This window comes from Salvelinus namaycush, chromosome 5, assembly GCF_016432855.1.
Source record: "Salvelinus namaycush isolate Seneca chromosome 5, SaNama_1.0, whole genome shotgun sequence".
Taxonomy (NCBI): Eukaryota; Metazoa; Chordata; class Actinopteri; order Salmoniformes; family Salmonidae; genus Salvelinus; species Salvelinus namaycush.
The window spans coordinates 55,911,195-55,931,787 of NC_052311.1; the positions used below are offsets into that span (position 1 = coordinate 55,911,195).

General features: G+C 42.1%; 1 protein-coding gene across 1 annotated transcript; it reads left to right on the forward strand.

The window, feature by feature from the left end:
• The first annotated feature begins 3 nt into the window (after positions 1–3).
• Positions 4–17,768, forward strand: LOC120048518 (zinc finger containing ubiquitin peptidase 1). The gene is made up of 12 exons (XM_038994578.1): positions 4–155; positions 461–1,113; positions 6,175–6,276; positions 6,450–6,506; positions 6,773–6,880; positions 8,657–8,766; positions 8,998–9,166; positions 9,496–9,684; positions 9,897–10,062; positions 11,818–11,981; positions 15,318–15,544; positions 17,598–17,768. Exons 2-12 carry the CDS (start codon positions 498–500, stop codon positions 17,643–17,645), a joined length of 1,956 nt encoding a protein of 651 aa, XP_038850506.1. The 5' UTR covers positions 4–155; positions 461–497; the 3' UTR covers positions 17,646–17,768.
• The last annotated feature ends 2,825 nt before the right edge of the window (positions 17,769–20,593 follow it).

Sequence of the window (20,593 nt, forward strand, 5' to 3'; positions counted from 1 at the left end):
GAAGCCAACAGGGCTGACAAGTCAAGTTGTTAGCTAGCTAGCTAGCATTGCTAAGATGGCATATGAATGAAAAGTGAAACAGAAACACATGTATTTTGAAAGTAGTCACATAAGTCAAGCATTAGTACGGCACATCGTCCATATTCTTGAAATCGGTGAGTAACATGATGGTTAGATAGCTAGCAAACTTTCAGCGTTTTGAAGTCACGTTTTAGTCCATAGCCTGACATGTTGACTAGCTAGACAAATTCAGAATTAACTATGATAGCTGAGTTAGAATTTGGCTAGCTATCTTGGCTGACAAAGATGGGAATTGCGTTGTTGCATCTTGGCTGACAAATGTGGGCATTGCGTTGTTTCGTTATTGGGTATATTTGGTGTACATTGGATTGATATCCTTCCTGTTAATTCCTATTTATTTACTGACAATTAATGTTATCTTCGTTTATCTTCATTTCAGTGTCCGTGTGACAGCTGAGCACCAGAAACAACAAGCCATGCTGACGTGTGAGATCTGTGGCGAGGAATTGGTGTTGGAGGAGGACATGAAGACACATCTCCTCCTGAGCCACATGGAGAATGACATGGGCTGCCCCCTCTGTTCCTGGTCCGGAGTCGCCTATGACGAACTCTGCTTCCACATCAATACCACACACAAAGAGAAACAGGACCATGACGGAGGAGCAGAGGGTAGAGGTGGTCACAGTCTTGTCAGGCCCAGCTCAAGTCCTACTCCCACTACCACCATAGTGGACAGTCACTGCAAACAAGCCATTGGTTTGTCTAGGTCTGAGGGTTCTGAAGAAGGAGTAGCCAATGGGAACAGGTTTGACACCATTGGAGGAGGGGTCTCACTCAGGACATCCAATAGCACACTGGAGTCTAAGGAGCGAATGACTGTATCCCCCCAAGCTTTTATAAGGGGGGAGTTCGGTGGAGGAAGAGCAGTGGCCATTGTTGAACCCGCCTCTTCAGTGTCTACGGGCTTTCTGAGATCAGCTCAGGACTCCAGTAGGCCTACTAGCAGACACTGTAATGCTGAGGACTCTGTGGGAGTGGGATCCGCAGAGCACACCAAAGTCAAACAGAAGCGTTTCTCCTCCCCACTTAAAGGTTTATTTTAGAGGGTGTCCGAAGTGTGTTTGTTTATTCAACATGTTGTTACATCTGTCCTGGTTTGTCGTACTGACTGATATTAGGTGGTTTGTCGTACTGACTGATATTAGGTGGTTTGTCGTACTGACTGATATTAGGTGGTTTGTCGTACTGGCTGATATTAGGTGGTTTGTCGTACTGACTGATATTAGGTGGTTTGTCGTACTGACTGATATTAGGTGGTTTGTTGTACTAACTGATAGTGATGCACTGATATGACATCTTTGGCCGGTACTGATATCCGATATTTTCCTTACCGATAACCGATATTTAACATTTTTGCGACCTTTTAATCTTTTAAGTAGAGTTAAATAGTTAACACACACACATGGATGCAGCGGTCTAAGGCACTGCATCTCAGTGAAAGAGGCGTCACTACAGTCCCTGGTTCGAATCCAGGCTCTATCACATCCGGCCGTGATTGGGAGTCCCATAGGGCGACACACAATTGGCCCAGCGTCGTCCGGTTTTGGCCGGGGTAGGCTGTCATTGTAAATAAGAATTTGATCTTAACTGACTTGCCTAGTTAAATAAAGGTTACACACTACACTGACCAAAACATTATTTTGTTGGCGTTTACGTATGTCCCCATTACCAGTAAAACATAATCAAAACCTATTTCTTTCACTTACTTGCTGTGCCGTTTTGTTGTTCATTTGTTCAGTCGTTTCATTCTCAACCAGGATTTCTATAGAACGCCGTTTGGGTCTTTGCATGTCAAATAAGATTGTTGACCAATCAGTATCAGAATATGACAGCACATCACATAATAATTTAACGCGTTCATACATCTTTTACGTAGTTATTACACATTGATTACACTATCGCTCGTATTTCATATGTCACAACGATTCATCGATACGTATGCTACGATGCTGGGAAAGTTGTCTCGCGCACCTACAGTGCTCGTCATTTTTAAAAAAACTAGCTAGCTCATGGATACAAACAATGCTCTTTCCCAAAAACATAGCAAAACAACATCTGTTTCAGTAGCTATAGTTAACTATATAGCTAGGTGTCATCATCTAAAATAACCCTAATTTATAAGACAGTTCTTATTTGATTAATGGTGGTAGGACCCATCTATGTGAAGATAGCCATAATAAGGATTAGTCACAATAGTGGACTTTGCGGTTAGCCTTCAAGATAAAAGTATGGCCTAGTTCTACTATTTGTATTTGTTTGCATCACTGTCAATGACACACTTTTATTTTTGAAGGAAAACTGCAAATTCCACTATTGTGCCTAATCCTTATTGTGGCTAGCTTCACAACCCGGTCCGGTCGAGCTATTTATTTTCATAAACTGAAGTTCAATTTCAATAGGTGAACAACAAGTGGCAACCTAGCTAATACTTACTCACAAGGTTTCCAAAATCATTGCTAAGAATAATGAAAATGACTGCAGTTTCTACTGGTCATTGTTTTCAGGCTGGTTGTATTGGTGCTAGCTTAGCTAGGTAACAATCTAAAGCTAGCTACCCCAGAAGTTGCGATCAAACAAATGATGCTTTATTACCAACGCGGTATTGTAAACACATCATTCCTGGCCAGTGTTTCCTTGTTTGCAGACTTTTTTTGTACAGCTTTGACAGTGCTACTGTATCATTTTTGACACGCAAAGACCCAAATGGTGTTCCATAGTATGTATGTCGTGAAGCTAATAGCAGTGACGCTATTACTGTGTCACTCCAGTAGGGCAACATCTGAAAAATAGCGCACTTGGTAGTGAGTACCGGTGCTCGACCAACCATTCGGCGAAAGCCAACATCGCCCACGACAGAGAACAGTTGATTGTCAAGAGCAATGAATTCCATTATGTTGGCTTTAATGGATTTCACCTTTGAGTTGTCTCGCTGAAATTTCTTACTCTTTCAAATGACTGCTCGACTTGTTGACTGCTTGATCCACACAGCAGACATTGTGGGCTAGGTTAGAATTGCTGTGTTACACGTGTAGCGCAACATTTTACGTGGCATCATTACGTCATGTACCTACGCAATATAGGTATGCACGGCAGCTTTGACATCGGTTTTTAACATCGCCGTTAAACCTGACATCGGGCCGATACCGATGTTGGCATTTTTAGCTAATATTGTCTGATTCCGATATGTTCACCGATATATCGTGCATCCCTACTAACTGATATGATTTGTCGTACTGACTGATATTCATTGGTTTGTCATAATAACTGAAGTTAGTTGGTTTGTTGAACTGACAGATATTAGTTGGTTTGTCGTACTGACTGAAATGGTTTGTGTACTGACTGATTTTAGTTGGTTGAGTTGAGTGTTGAGTTTGAGTTTATTTTTACAGGGACAGTGCACATTAATCAACGTTTCAGTAAAAGTGCCGGTTTTAGCCAGCCGGCTAATTTTCAACCGCAGTCCCTGGGCAGGTTATTAAAAACAATTACAATATAGACAATAGCAACATAGAACAAGACATAGCATACAGACATAGCAACATAGGACAAGCAAGACGTAGCATACAGACAGAGCAACATAGAACAAAAAGCAGCAAGACAAAATTCATAAAAGCAACAAAGTGTTTCCACACCTCACAAGTTACAGACAACAGACATGGAAAGCGGCAACACACAGCTAGGGACCATGTTCACAAATCTGATTGACCTTTAGCCATGTCTTCAAGCATTTTGTGAAAGTGTGATATGTGGTGCAGTTATGTGTGTCTGATGGCAGTGTATTCCAGACATGGGAAGCTCTCACAGAAAAAGCGGATTTACTAAAGGTGCTTTTCCTTAGGGGAACTACACAGTCACCTCTCATGGCAGACCTTGTGGATCTGCTGCCATATGTTTGGGTTTTCTGTTTAACAAAAATACTGAGTGGAGGGGGAGCCAAGCCATTTAGGATCTTGAATACAAGACATGCATCGGTGTATTGCACAAGATTTTCCCAACTCAGGAGCTCATGCTTTCTGAGGATGTGACAGTGATGATGGCTATTGGGCTTCCTATCAAGCACTTTGAGAGCCTGTTTGTAGACAGACTGAATAGGTCTTACTGTTGTACAGCAAGCTTGGGCCCAACTAGTCAAGCAGTATGTTAAGTGGGGGAGTATCATAGATTTGAAGTACAGTTTTGCTACCTCTGTAGTCAAACAATTTCGTATAAATCGGAAATTAGCTAGGTTGAATTTGGTTATTTGAATTACCTTTTTCACATGCTTTTTAAAAGAGAGTTTGGAATCAAGTATGATGCCAAGGTACTTAAAATCAGATACCACCTGGAGCTTCTCCCCTGACACATAGACATCTGGCTCAGTAGCATCTGTTGCCCTCTTTGTGAAGAACATGCAAACAGTTTTTTTCACATTGAGATGCAAACACGAGTCACTGAGCCACTTTGTAACCTGGACCATTACAGTAGTGAGTTCTTGTGCAGCTTGTTGTTTGCTCTTTGCATGCACATATATCACTGTATCATCTGCATACATTTGAACTTCAGACCCAGTACAGACAGAAGGCAGATCATTAATGTACAGGCTGAACAGGAGGGGCCCCAGTATTGACCCTTGGGGCACACTTTTGTCATACTGACTGATACTAGGTGGTTTGTCATACTGACTGATACTAGGTGGTTTGTCGTACTGGCTGAAATGGTTTGTCGTACTGACTGATTTTAGTTGGTTTGTCGTACTGGCTGATATTAGGTGGTTTGTCGTACTGGCTGATATGAGGTGGTTTGTCGTACTGGCTGATATTAGGTGGTTTGTCGTACTGACTGATATTAGGTGGTTTGTCGTACTGGCTGATATTAGGTGGTTTGTCGTACTGGCTGATATTAGGTGGTTTGTCGTACTGACTGATATTAGGTGGTTTGTCGTACTGACTGATATTAGGTGGTTTGTCGTACTGGCTGATATTAGGTGGTTTGTCGTACTGGCTGATATTAGGTGGTTTGATAGCCCATTGATGAACTGTCAATGCATCCCATTAACAGTCCATGCTATCTGGTGCTCGCGGGCTCTGCCTCACTTTAATCAGTCTTCGATTGCAACACGTTTTTGTAAACCTCATCAGTTTTTTTTTGTACTGACTGATATTAGGTTTAGTTGGTTTGTTGTACCGAAGCGGAAGAGAGAGGCCCAACTCAGCGGACAATCTGTCTGTCTCCATCAGGTGGTGTTGTTTGTTGTTTCGTCCACCAAGCAAGAGATTGTCGAATTTAGCCAACAATAAAATGAATGGCTTATTTGCTACGTGAAGTTTATTTGTAATATAAGTTTTGTAATGCTTAAGTTATGAGTGTACTGATATAAGTAGGACACATGACATCATTGTCACTTGAGAACAAACACTATCTCGGAGATGGCTATGCATATTCATGGGATGAGGCTAGCAGCATCTCTCGCCATTGAATACAGGCAGTTAACGTCAACAACCCTTGTCGAATATTCAAAAAAGGATTACAATAATCCACCAATCCAAAGAAAAGATAGGCAGGAGCTAGACAGTCTGCCTTGCCGCTTTGTGGACAACGACGCCCATCGTTAAGGCGGGGAGATGTATATTGTCAGTATATCCATAATCTTTGGTTTGAGTAGAGTAGCACTTTATTGATCCCAACTTGGGAAATAGTTTTCACTCAGCATCACTAATAAATTACAAAGACAATGACAAACACATGATAAAAATGAATTAGAAGACACCTAAGAAGGCACCTGCATGGTAATAGCCATAAAAGATGGAGACAAGTTTAAGATAAATACTATTGTCTATCCTACTCCTGGGAAACAAGCAATAACAACATTCCTATTGAGAAGGCATCATAAATGAGTCATTTACACTCGTTAAAAAGCCTCATGGCTGTGGGTAAAAATGGCCTTCTGAACTGCTCTGTGGAGCTTCTGGGCAGGACGAACCTGCTACCGAAGCTGCTCCTGTGCGGCATTCAAGTGCTGTGTGGAGTGGGTTGAAAAACTCCTCGCTATGGATTGCATTAGTCTTCTCATCATCCTGTGTCTCATTGTTATGTACTGTGTGTCTGTTGTTGTAGAGAAGCAGTTTTCCTGTCCTATGTGTGCTCTGGTCTGCACAGATGCCTTCATCCTACAGGAACATGTTGAATTGCACTTGCTGGAAGAGAGCCCAGCTGAAGGTGCAGTATCTACAGTTCAGAACATATAGACCACACAGTTCAGCACAGAACACACTGTGACTGTACAAACTCATGACAGTCTGAGTCTACACAGTTCAGCACAGACAGAACATGAGGCCCAATCCATTGTGTTAAGTCTCTGACTCCGACATAATCTGTATCTGTCTTTTCAGAGGCTGTCCTGGGGGCCACATCATCAACCGAGGCAGCATCAACCAGCAACAGCTCAGGTTTGTCTCATGCTTTTCTTCATAGGAACAAATATAGTTCAACCAAACAAAGGAAGAAGCCTGCCTATGGCAGATCCACAGAGGTTGAGGCTCTCTCTCTGCCCATGTCTTACTGATTAAGGTATAATATTACCCCAAAAAGCAAAATGAACTTGCAAGAGAGGTTTTATCTCAACAAGAATAACCTGGATGAATAATGATTTAAATAAAAATGCCCCGTTGATATCCCTTTTAACCACTGTGTGTGTCTCTCACCTTGTCCTTAGGTGGGAAGAGTTATGAGTGTCCCCTGTGTTCTGTGGTGTGTGGAGACTGCTACTCCCTACAGGAACATGTGGAGCTGCATCTTGACTATGGTACAGCCACTAGTGCAGGTATGGCTTGATTTAAACAATCATATGTGATGGGAACACAGGTTTAATTGGGATTTTGTGTTTACACTTGTGGGAATTGTCCTATAGGGATAGGGCTGAATTAGAAGTGTATCTTAAGGAAGAAATATGAAAAGCAGATGAATAACCATGGTAGCAGTTGAAGGGGAACAGTTTGGCGATTATGGGGAAATTATTAGACCAAAGGTGAGGACACAACAGTTCACAGACTGAATCCAAACATTAGTGTTGTTTGTATGTGCATTTTACATTTACTGTACTTTCGCTGCATTTGTAGATAACGAAATCTGAAAATACTCTGGATACATTCAGTAACATGATAAGAATATTCCTGGAAAATGTGGGCATAGGTGCACATTTGAATACAAAATGAATACAAAAGTTTGAGTGAGAGGACTAACTGGTGTCTCCTAGTGGCCACACACCTCTCCAAAGTGTGCAAAGTTCCTAAGTAATTTCAATGCACTTTTGACTCAAAGAAAATTCTTCAACTATAAGGTGCTTTGTTTGAGCTCTCCTAGTTGTGCCATTGAGGAACTAGAGCAAGCACACTTGTAGTTGTTTTGAACACAGCCCTGCGTCCCCGCCATCACACAATTACTGTTGTTTACACAATCCAAAAATTGTCCATTTATAAATCGCAATCTGGGTCAGATGGGCATCATTTGAAAGCCTGTTCTATTGCCAACATGACTAGCTAAGTTATAAAATACAACAGTACAGGGATAGGCTTTCACAATGCAATTCAGAGAACCAGATCATCATTTTGGTGCGCATAGAAACGAGTCATGAGTGCATTCAGGTGTGTGTGCCTCTGCAAATTATCTTCACAATTAACAAACATGGGCTCATTCTGTTCAGAACAACCCAGAATATTACGCCATGTCATCTTGTAACTGCACATCAAACATAGCGATCATAAATGTTGACACTGTATTTGACACAAGTTTTATGACATAGAAATGTGAAGTGCACATTTCGACTCACGGGTGTGTGGTTTGCTTGTATGACATCAAAGCGATATTTATTCTAATCATCGATGTCTCATCTTTCAAAATACATGGAGTCCTTTTAATTTACAGCATTTCCCTCACTCAGACAACAAAACATTTGCAAAAGTTGCCCAATTAGCAGGAGGTATCGGCACAACTTCTTGTTGCGCGAGATGCTCAAGTTCAGAACTGCTGTCAGGCAAAACCCATACAGTGCTGTGAAGCGCAGAGCCAGAGCTCTGATGTCATGTATAGCATGTTACTGTATAGCCAGTGAGTTCCAGTTTAGGCATTTATTAGTGCCCAAATCTGCTATTTTCTACCTGTATATGGGTGTAAAGGGTTCATGAGAAATCTATTTAGTTATGCTTCCAACATGTTTTATCTCCTGCTTAGATGTAGCCATGTTATAACAATGTTATGACTGTTATTATACCATAAACATGTAAACACAGGGTCTCGGTAGAGATAGAGAATGGTGTAGTACCCCCTATTTGATTTGATTTGCACATGCACTTTATTGCCAGGCAGCTCCTGAAGTTGCAATATAATGATGTGTAATTTGTCCTTTGTGTGATCAGTTTTGAACTATGAATTTCCCTCTGGGGACTATAAAGTTTGAACTGAATGGAACTTATACAACCTGCCAGCTCATGCCGCTGAGCTCACACATGCAGCTGTCTTCACATCAGTTTTGTGTCTACTAGGTTGATTCCCATGGTGTATTAGAGAGAGGGAATTGTGACTGACGCTGTGTGTGTTGCAGTGAGCCCTGGCTCAGACCTGAGGCTGGCCAGACGGCTGCAGGAGGAGGAGAAGCAGAGGAGGAAGGAGCAGGAGGCCAAGAGGGAGGCAGAGGAGTTCAAGAAGCTGCAGGTTCTTATAAAGCACAACCATAATAAGCCTGGAGTAGTGGATTTGACCTTGCTGCATGATGCACAATATGATGCGTGTCTGTGCTTTGTCACATGGCTTATGTAGGAGTGTGTGGTATATTTGTGTTTCTGCACGTCAGCAAGCATGATTTACAGTATATGTGTGTCTGCTTATGTATGCTGAGTGTGGTGGTGACCTCACCCTGACCCCTTGCTGTGTGTGTGTGTTTAGAGGCAGTTTGGTGTGGACGGGAGGGGCGGCTACCGCAAACAGATGGAGAGGACCATGGAGAAAGCCGTGTCTCAAGGTGTCATGGTGCCTGCTGACTTCCACAACAAGAGAGCAGAGATGATGGAGGCTCTGGCCTCAGGGGTCGACGATGGCAGGACCAGAACGCAGGGTGTGTGTGTGATTACATTTCTTATCCGGATCTTGACTAACATAGCTCCCTCATGATTTACTATGTTCTCCAACTGAGTTGTTTAGATGACATCAGTTATCTGTTTATACAGCTGTCTATCTACCATCTCTCAGGAAATTAAACCATGTTTTAGAAATCTTTTTCCTACATTTTATTTAGCCCATTTGTCATTAATAACGGTCTTCTTTCAATTGAGGGGAGGGGGGGGGGGGGGGAAATGCCATCTCCACCTTAGCCCCCCCCCCCCCCCCCCTTTCTCTCTGTCTTTGTCATTCTCTTTGTTTATTGTATTCCTCTCATTCTGTCAGGTGGGCTGGGTGCTCTGTATGTTTACTACCAGAGGGAGGTCAGAGACTGTGTCCACGTGTGGCTGAGTGCTGACACAGACCACTTCTGCTCATCAGAGGGGGATAAGGGCTGGGGATGTGGCTACAGAAACTTCCAGATGCTCCTGTCCTCTCTGCAAAAAATGGAGCCCTACACTACCTGTCTCTCAGGTACACACAGACAGAGACACATCTTCTAAAACATCACATTCTACAATTGTTTACCATTCTCTCAAATCCAGTAGCTGTCTGGATCGCTTAATGAAACAGTTGAATGCAGCCCTCTCAAAAAGCATTTTTACCATGTAATCTCCTAAACTAATTTTCTCTTACATCTTCTATCATGGCATCTTTTCCTTGCCCCCCTCTCCCTCCTCACCCAGAGGGGTCAGTACCCAGCATCCCCCGGGTGCAGGTTTTGATAGAGGGGGCGTGGCGGGAGGGTTTAGACCCACAGGGCGCCACCCACTTTAACCAGCGACTACAGGGCACACGGGCCTGGATAGGAGCTACGGAGATCTACGCTCTCTGCACCTCCCTCAGAGTCAGGTTAGAGCCCAGAGAGTCACACACAGAACGATAACATACAACACGCATTAGAACATCACACATTTGTGTAGCCAGCTATATTTGAATTAGATACACCTGAATGGACACACAGACTGAGTATACAAAATAAAAAGAATACCTACTCTTTCCATGACATAGACTGACCAGGTGAATCCAGGTGAAAGCTATGATCCCTTATTGATGACACTTGTTAAATCCACTTCAATCAGTGTAGATGAAGGGGAGGAGACAGGTTAAAGAAGGATTTTTCAGCCTTGAGACAGTTAAGACATGGATTGTGTGTGTGCCATTCAGAGGGTGAATGGGCAAGACAAAATATTTAAGTGCCTTTGAATGGGGTATGGTAATAGGTGCCAGGCACACCGGTGTGTGTCAAGAACTGCAACGCTGCTGGGTTTTTCACACTCAACAGTTTCCTTTATGTACAGTTGAAGTCGGAAGTTTACACACACCTTAACCAAATACATTTAAACTCAGTTTTTCACAATTCCTGACGTTTAATCCTAGTAAAACTTCCCTGTCTTAGGTCAGTTAGGATCACCACTTTATTTTAAGAATGTGAAATGTCAGAATAATAGTAGAGTGATTTATTTATTTCATCACATTCCCAGTGGGTCAGAAGTTTACATACACTCAATTAGTATTTGGTAGCATTGCCTTTAAATTGTCTAACTTCGGTCAAACGTTTCGGGTAGCCTTCCACAAGCTTCCCACAGGCCTCCTTGCTCACACACACTTTTTCAGTTCTGCCCACAAATTTTCTATAGGATTGAGGTCAGGGCTTTGTGATGGCCACTCCAATACCTTGACTTTGTTGTCCTTAAGCCATTTTGCCACAACTTTGGAAGTATGCTTGGGGTCATTGTCCTTTTGGAAGACCCATTTGCGACCAAGCTTTAACTTCCTGACTGATGTCTTGAGATGTTGCTTCAATATATCCACATAATTTTCTTTCCTCATGATGCCATCTATTTTGTGAAGTGCACCAGTCCCTCCTGCAGCAAAGCATCCCCACAACATGATGCTGCCACCCCCCGTGCTTCACGGTTGGGATGGTGTTCTTCGGCTTGCAAGCTTCCCCCTTTTTCCTCCAAACATAACGATGGTCATTATGGCCAAACAGTTCTGTTTTTGTTTTATCAGACCAGAGGACATTTCTCCAAAAAGTACGATCTTTGTTCCCATGTGCAGTTGCAAACCGTAGTTTGGCTTTTTTAAGGCGGTTTTGGAGCAGTGGCTTCTTCCTTGCTGAGCGGCCTTTCAGGTTATGTCGATATAGGACTCGTTTTACTGTGGATATAGATAATTTTGTACCTGTTTCCTCCAGCATCTTCACAAGGTCCTTTGCTGTTGTTCTGGGATTGATTTGCACTTTTCGCGCCAAAGTACGTTCATCTCTAGGAGACAGAACGCGTCTCCTTTTTGAGCGGTATGACGGCTGCGTGGTCCCATGGTGTTTATACTTGCGTACTATTGTTTGTACAGATGAACGTGGTACCTTCAAACGTTTGAAAATTGCTCCCAAGGATGAATCAGACTTGTGGAGGTCTACAATTTTTAGAGTCCAAGCCCTGGCGATTTGAAACTGTTCTGAGGGAAAAGGGGGGGCTCAATATTAGGTGTTCCTAATGTGTTTTGTATACTCAGTGTACACACACGGAATCACTATAGAATGTACATGGTGGAAAATGGAGTCTGTTCTCAGTCAGTTACCTCTAACCTGTGTCCCCACAGTGCCCGTGTTTTAGACTTCCACCAGCCCACAGGCCCAGGGGACACCCACCCCCGCCTCTTTGACTGGGTGAAGCAGTACTTCTCTCAGACTGCCACCAGAGGCGCCAGACTACCGCCCCGGGTGGTGCAGACCACACAGCCGCCCCTCTACCTCCAGCACCAAGGTAGTCTTAACATGGGTTTGGTGGATTAGGTGATGATGGGTTACTGATATCCAATGTAGAATTTGTTTATGGCATGTGTCTATTTTATGTTTGCTTGTGTGTCGTTTAGTGCTGAGCGATTAGTGCTTTTTGAGGTCGGTTGTGTTTTGGTTCGATCATTCCAAAATAATCACGGATTTCGGTTTCGATATAATTATTTTTTACATTAAATGCACTATACATTTTGTGGGTTGAATGCTGTAACAACAATAAAAGTCCCATGATGGTAGTGACTGCCCATTACTGCTTATCACTTAACTATCACTTATTCACATTTAATAAAATATTTCAGTTGTTGTGTATATTACATTTGTTTTATTTGATGACTTTATTATTTAATTCCAAGTCATCATCTCATCTCTATAGAGCTGCTGCCTATGCTGTCTGACAAAATCACTATTTTAGTGGTTCTTCAAAGTACATAAGACATACTTTAATGACTGCTGAATACCAACTATCAATCACTTAGATCATGTATTTTCAGGTAGAGATACCTCTCGAGGGTAACTGCTTTCTATCTCACTCGATCAAGCGTGCTCCACACAGACCGGACAAGTAGGCGGGCGCGCAATGGATTATAGTCATTATAGTTAATTACCATGTCTGCTCCACACAGACCGGACAAGTAGGTGGGCGTGCAATGGATTATAGTCATTGTAGTTAACTACCACATTTTCTGCACTTAACTATGTCGAAAAATTACCTGGTGGAAGCTTTAACTCCCTCAAGTTCGGGCTTGATCTGATTTATCTCTAGAGAAACTGCACATCGAGCTCACAGAACAAAAACTAATGAAATGGAATTAAAATAATTGAATCTATGTGGGGCAATTAGTTGATTAAAAACTGTAAGAAATGTTGGTTAATCGCTCAGTACTAGAGTGTTTCAGGGAGATTTGTTTGTTTTGTCTGTGTGTACAGTCGTGGCCAAAAGTTTTGAGAATGACACAAGTATTAATTTTCACAAAGTCTGCTGCCTCAGTTTGTATGATGGCAATTTGCATATACTTCAGAATGTTATGAAGAGTGATCAGATGAATTGCAATTATTTGCAATGTCCCTCTGCCATGCAAATGAACTGAATCCCCAAAAAACATTTCCAATGCATTTCAGCCCTGCGACAAAAGGACCAGCTGACATCATGTCAGTGATTCTCTCGTTAACACAGGTGCGAGTGTTGACGAGGACAAGGCTGGAGATCACTCTGTCATGCTGATTGAGTTCGAATAACAGACTGGAAGCTTCAAAAGGAGGGTGGTGCTTGGAATCATTGTTCTTCCTCTGTCAACCATGGTTACCTGCAAGGAAACACGTGCCGTCATCACCGCTTTGCACAAAAAGGGCTTCACAGGCAAGTATATTGCTGCCAGTAAGATTGCACCTAAATCAACCATTTATCGGATCATCAAGAACTTCAAGGAGAGCGGTTCAATTGTTGTGAAGAAGGCTTCAGGGCGCCCAAGAAAGTCCAGCAAGTACCAGGGCCGTCTCCTAAAGTTGATTCAGCTGCGGGATCGGGGCACCACCAGTACAGAGCTCGCTCAGGAATGGTAGCAGGCAGGTGTGAGTGCATCTGCTTGCACAGTGAGGCGAAGAATTTTGGAGGATGGCCTGGTGTCAAGAAGGACAGCAAAGAAGCCACTTCTCTCCAGGAAAAACATCAGGGACAGACTGATATTCTGCAAAAGGTACAGGGATTGGACTGCTGAGGACTGGGGTAAAGTCATTTTCTCTGATGAATCCCCTTTCCGATTGTTTGGGGCATCCGGAAAAAAGCTTGTCCAGAGAAGACAAGGTGAGCGCTACCATCAGTCCTGTGTCATGCCAACAGTAAAGCATCCTGAGACCATTCATGTGTGGGGTTGCTTCTCAGCCAATGGAGTGGGCTCACTCACAATTTTGCCTAAGAACACAGCCATGAACAAAGAATGGTACCAACACATCCTCCGAGAGCAACTTCTCCCAACCATCCAGGAACAGTTTGGTGACGAACAATGTCTTTTCCAGCATGATGGAGCACCTTGCCATAAGGCAAAAGTGATAACTAAGTGGCTCGGGGAACAAAACATCGATATTTTGGGTCCATGGCCAGGAAACTCCCCAGACCTTAATCCCATTGAGAACTTGTGGTCAATCCTCAAGAGGCGGGTGGACAAACAAAAACCCACAAATTCGGACAAACTCCAAGCATTGATTATGGAAGAATGGGCTGCCATCAGTCAGGATGTGGCCCAGAAATTAATTGACAGCATGCCAGGGTGGATTGCAGAGGTCTTGAAAAAGAAGGGTCAACACTGCAAATATTGACTCTTTGCATCAACTTCATGTACTTGTCAATAAAGGCCTTTGACACTTATGAAATGCTTGTAATTATACTTCAGTATTCCATAGTAACATCTGACAAAAATATCTGAAGACACTGAAGCAGCAAACTTTGTGGAAATTAATATTTGTGTCATTCTCAACTTTTGGCCACGACTATACATCTGGTGTCTATGTTATCTCTAAATCCGTGTTCACATTGGCAGTTTGAAGTGACTCAAATCCTATTTATTTGCATAACCGATTCAAATCTGTTCTGTTTCCTGCAGTCTGAACTGCCAAAAAGCACATGGAATCTGATATTTCAAGCCACATTTCAAACCACCTTCATAGGTGTTTTTAAAGTCAGATACAAATCTGATTTGTGACTTGTGTGAACGGTCAAACCAGATTTATTTGCCCTCAAGTGTTTTTTAGACTTTTTTGGCATATCTTGTTGCTTGCTAGCTACTCTGTTGACAGTTTGACACGAACATGTGGTAGTAACTTGCTTGTTAATTGTTTACAAACAAATGAGTGAATGTGCTAGAAAGCTAAACTGCTAGCTAGTTGACTGCTGTGGCTATCCAGAAGATTCCATTTGAAAGTTGGATCATCTTATCCTTTTGAGGCTTTAAGTGTTCTTACACTATGATTTTTGAACATGCAAAGCAACTGGGGAAGCATCCATGGCAGGCATTGTTATTACCTTAGCTTGCTACATAACTTCTGAGTGATAGGAAGCATGAGCACCACCACCAATCAGCCTACACCACTGTGCACACACCCGTTGTTACTATGACAACTGGCGTAGCCATGTCAGCAAATGAATGCTGTCTGAACACACACGAATCCGATTTGGTCACTTGTAACATGCTGTGTGGAAAGTCAGTAGTCCAAAATGCATTTGAAAAACAAAACTGATTTGGGCATTAAGACCTGCAGTGTGAACAAGGCTTTAGTGTGTTTCCTCCATGTATTCTATCGACATCCTCAGGCCATAGCCGCTCTATAGTCGGAGTGGAACAGAAGAAGAATGGCAGCCTGTGCCTGTTGCTCCTGGACCCTGGCTGTTCACCTGGAGATGTAAGGAAACTGCTGAGCCAAGATGGCTCCACTGTTAGCACAGCTGTCCGCCGCATGAGGAAGTTCCCTGGCAACCTGAAACATAGGCAGTACCAGGTGGTGGCTGTAGATGGCGTGCTCTCCCCCGAGGAGAAACAGGTTAGTCCAAGTGGCTCTTAACTTCTACTTCATCACAATCCCGGATCCGGGAGCACCCCCATCAGTAAAAAAGCTGACTAGCATAGCCTAGCATAGCGTCACAAGTAAATACTAGCATCTAAATATCATTAAATCACAAGTCCAAGACACCAGATGAAAGATACACATCTTGTGAATCCAGCCATCATTTCTGATTTTTAAAATGTTTTACAGGCAAGACACTATGTAAATCTATTAGCTAACCACGTTAGCAAAAGATACAACTTTTTTTACTTCACCATTTTTTTCCTGCATAGGTAGCTATCACAATTTCGACCAAATAAAGATATAAATAGTCACTAACCAAGAAACAACTTCATCAGATGACAGTCTGATAACATATTTATTGTATAGCATATGTTTTGTTAGAAAAATGTGCATATTTCAGGTATAAATCATAGTTTACCATTGCAGCCACCATCACAACTCTCACCAAAACAACTAGAATAACTACAGAGACCAACGTGAATTACCTAAATACTCATCATAAAACATTTCTGAAAAATACACAGCGTACAGCAAATGAAAGACAAAGATCTTGTGAATCCAGCCAATATTTCAGATTTTTTAAGTGTTTTACAGCGAAAACACAATATAGCATTATATTAGCTTACTACAATAGCCAACCACACAACAGCATTGATTCAAGCCAACAATAGCGATAACGTATAAACCAGCAAAAGATATTAATTTTTTCACTAACCTTCTCAAACTTCTTCAGATGACAGTCCTATAACATCATATTACACAATACATATAGAGTTTGTTCGAAAATGTGCATATTTAGCGGCACAAATCGTGGTTATACAATGACAATAGTAGCCAAGCTGCCAACAATATGTCGGGAGAAATCTTGGGAGAGGCACCTATTCTAATCAGTAACTAATCATAAACTTGACTAAAAAATACAGGTTGGACAGCAAATGAAAGATACATTAGTTCTTAATGCAATCGCTGTGTTAGATTTTTTAAATTAACGTTACTACGACATACAGCGTGCGTTAAAGCGAGACCGCACCGAGATTAATGGCGGAATATGAGTTTTACATTTTTCAACAGAACAACGAATTAACATCATATATAGTTCTTACTATTTGATGAGCTTCCATCAGAATCTTGGGCAAGTTGTCCTTTGTCCAAAAGAATCGTTGCTCGGTTGTAGAATGTAGTCTTGGAATTAGCAGTAAACATTAGCCATGTGGGCCAGACGTGCCCAAGTCCCTAGAACGCAGCACAAATAAATACCCGAAAATCTCAATATACTGATATAAACTGATATAACTCGGTTTAAAATAACCACATTATGATGTCTTTAACACCTATATCGAATAAAAACAGAGCCGGATATATCTAAGGGCTATAACGGCAGCTTTCTAGAACGACTTCCAGAGGTCCTTTTTGCGTCAGGGCGAAGAGCAGAAAGGGGGAACCCCACGTTGCCAGCCCATTTATAAGCTCTCAGATCTGCCTAGCAACTCCATTTAAATTCTCACTATTCGCTGACATCCAGGGGAAGGCGTATGCAGTGCATCTCAACCAATAGAAGACAGGCAAATTTATAAACCGACCTCAGAACAGCCAGCAGAATTCAGCATTCTCACATCCTCATAGGGAAATTGCTCTAACTCCAGTTCTGTTTTACTCAGATATAATTCAAATGGTTTTAGAAACTAGAGAGTGTTTTCTATCCAATAGTAATAATAATATGCATATTGTACGAGCAAGAATTGAGTACGAGGCAGTTTAATTTGGGAACGAAATTATTACAAAGTGCCAACAGCACCCCCTATTGAGAAAAGGTTTTAACTGCTTACAGGTACAGTATTTAGTCCTCTGGATGGTGTTCTGTAAGGATAAAACCCTTTGAAACGAAGTGAAACAGGGAGGTTGTACCTGAAATTCTCCAATAGGAACACAGATTTTGACTTTAAGTTGTGAAGTGTTTTGCTACGATGTGCACTGAACTGGGAATCAACTATTCAATTTTGATATTGATTTGTTTTTTGTTTGTCAGACCCGCGTTCTCAACTCAAGAACACTGCAAGCCGAGAGGATCCCTTGATGCTGGAATGCAGTTGTCACATTCATTTTACTGTGAATGTAAATTTATAACTGCCAAAAACATTTAATGTTGAATTTTCTTTGATATTTTATGAAGGTAATAAATGATATATTTTTAACGTTGCCTTTTTCTCTGTTCTGTTCAAATCCTCAACATATTCCTGTGTGTAAAATTGGGACCTTGTAAAAGGCGTAAGGACGCACTCTGAGAATGGAACATGTATTCATATATTTATTGAACTACCAGAAATGACTGTAACCAAACATTGTATATTACTGGTAAATGACAAGAATTAACTGTAAAAAACAATTTATTAATATATATATATATATATATATATACACACTACCATTCAAAAGTTTGGGGTCACTTAGAAATGTCCTTGTTTTTGAAAGAAAAGCACATTTTTTGTCCCTTAAAATAACATCAAATTGATCAGAAATACAGTGTAGACATTGGTAATGTTGTAAATGACTATCGTAGCTGGAAACGGCGGATTTTTAATGGAATATCTACATAGGCGTACAGAGGCCCATTATCAGCAACCACCACTCCTGTGTTCCAATGGCACGTTATGTTAACTAATCCAAGTTTACCATTTTAAAAGGCTAATTGATCATTAGAAAGCCCTTTTGCAATTATGTTAGCACAGCTGAAAACTGTTGTCCTGATTAAAGAAGCAATAAAACTGGCCTTCTTTAGACTAGTTGAGCATCAGCATTTGTGGGTTCGATTACAGGCTCAAAATGGCCAGAAACAAAGAACTTTCTTCTGAAACTCGTCAGTCTATTCTTGTTCTGAAAAATGAAGGCTATTCCTTGAGAGAAATTGTCAAGAAACTGAAGATCTTGTACAACGCTGTGTACTACTCCCTTCACAGAACAGCGCAAACTATCTCTAACCAGAATAGAAAGAGGAGTGGGAGGCCCCGGTGCACAACTGAGCAAGAGGACAAGTACATTAGTGTCTAGTTTGAGAAACAGACGCCCCACAAGTCCTCAACTGGCAGCTTCATTAAATAGTACCCGCAAAACACGAGTCTCAACGTCAACAGTGAAAAGACTACTCCGAGATACTAGCCTTCTAGGCAGAGTTGCAAAGAAAAAGCCATATCTCAGACTGGCCAATAAAAAGAAAAGATTAAGATCGGCAAAAGAACACAGACACTGGACAGAGGAAGATTGGGGGAAAAAAGGTTATGGACAGACAAATCTAAGTTTGAGGTGTTCGAATCACAAAGAAGAACATTCAGAAAAAATTAAGAAGAACACGCAGAAAAAATGAAAAGATGCTTGAGGAGCCCATTAAGTCGATGTGAATTCTCTTCAGATGACCTCAACAAATTGACAACTAGAATGCCAAAGGTCTGCAAGGCTGTAATTGCTGCAAATGGAGGATTCTTTTACGAAAGCAAATTTTGAAGGACACAGTTATTTCAATTAAAAATCATTATTTATAACCTTGTCAACGTCTTGACTATATTTCCTATTCATTTTGCAACTCATTTCATGTATGTTTTTATGGAAAACAAGGACATTTCTAAGTGACCCCAAACTTTTGAATGGTAGTTATGTGTATGAATGTAATAAACTCAGCAAAAAAATAAACGTCCCTTTTTCAGGACCCTGTCTTTCAAAGATAATTTGTAAAAATTGAAATAACTTCACAGATCTTCATTGTAAAGGGTTTAAACATGGTTTCCCATGCTTGTTCAATGAACCATAAACAATTAATGAACATGCATCTGTGGAACGGTCATTAAGACAATAACAGCTTACAGACGGTAGGCAATTAAGGTCACAGTTATGAAAACTTAGGACACTAAAGAGGCCTTTCTACTGACTCTGATAAACAAAGGAAAGTTGCCCAGGGTCCCTGTTCATCTGTGTGAATGTGCCTTAGGCATGCTGCAAGGAGGCATGAGGACTGCAGATGTGGCCAGGGCAATAAATTGCAATGTCCGTACTGTGAGACGCCTAAGACAGCGCTACAGGGAGACAGGATGGTCATCCTCGCAGTGGCAGATCACGTGTAACACCTGAACAGGATCGGTACATCCGAACATCACACCTGCGGGACAGGTACAGGATGGCAACAACAACTGCCCGATTTACACCAGGAACACACAATCCCTCCATCAGTGCTCAGACTGTCCACAATAGGCTGAGAGAGGCTGGACTGAGGGCCTGTAAGCCTGTTGTAAGGCAGGTCCTCACCAGACATCACCGGCAACGTCGCCTATTGGCACAAACCCACCATCGCTGGACCAGACAGGACTGGCAAAAAGTGCTCTTCACTGACGATTCGCGGTTTTGTTTCACCAGTGGTGATGGTCGGTTTCACGTTTATTGTCGAAAGGGTTAGCGTTACACCGAGGCCTGTACTCTGGAGTGGGATCGATTTGGAGGTGGAGGGTCTGTCATGGTCTGGGGCGGTGTGTCACAGCATCATCGGACTGAGCTTGTTGTCATTGCAGGCAATCTCAACGATGTGCGTTACAGGGAAAACATCCTCCTCCCTCATGTGGTACCCTTTCTGCAGGCTCATCCTGACATGACCTTCCAGCATGATAATGCCACCAGCCATACTGCTCGTTCTGTGCGTGATTTCCTGCAAGACAGGAATGTTAGTGTTCTGCCATGGCCAGCGAAGAGCCCAGATCTCAATCCCGTTGAGCACATCTGGGACCTGTTGGATCGGAGAGTGAGGGCTAGGGCCATTCCCCCCAGAAATGTCCGTGAACTTGCAGGTGCCTTGGTGGAAGACTGGGGTGACATCTCACAGCAAGAGCTGGCAAATCTGGTGCAGTCCATGAGGATGAGATGCACTGCAGTACTTAATGCAGCTGGTGGCCACACCAGATACTGACTGTTACTTTTGATTTTGACCCTCCCCTTTGTTCAGGGACACATTATTCCATTTATGTTAGTCAAGTCTGTGTCATGTCT

Bases quoted from the DNA above. Each gene is read 5' to 3' on its own strand.
- LOC120048518 (XM_038994578.1), top strand. From the start codon at position 498: ATGCTGACGTGTGAGATCTGTGGCGAGGAATTGGTGTTGGAGGAGGAC. The intron at 6,507-6,772 runs GTTTGTCTCATG...CCTTGTCCTTAG, and splicing joins ATCAACCAGCAACAGCTCAG to GTGGGAAGAGTTATGAGTGT. The intron at 9,685-9,896 runs GTACACACAGAC...CTCCTCACCCAG, and splicing joins CTACACTACCTGTCTCTCAG to AGGGGTCAGTACCCAGCATC.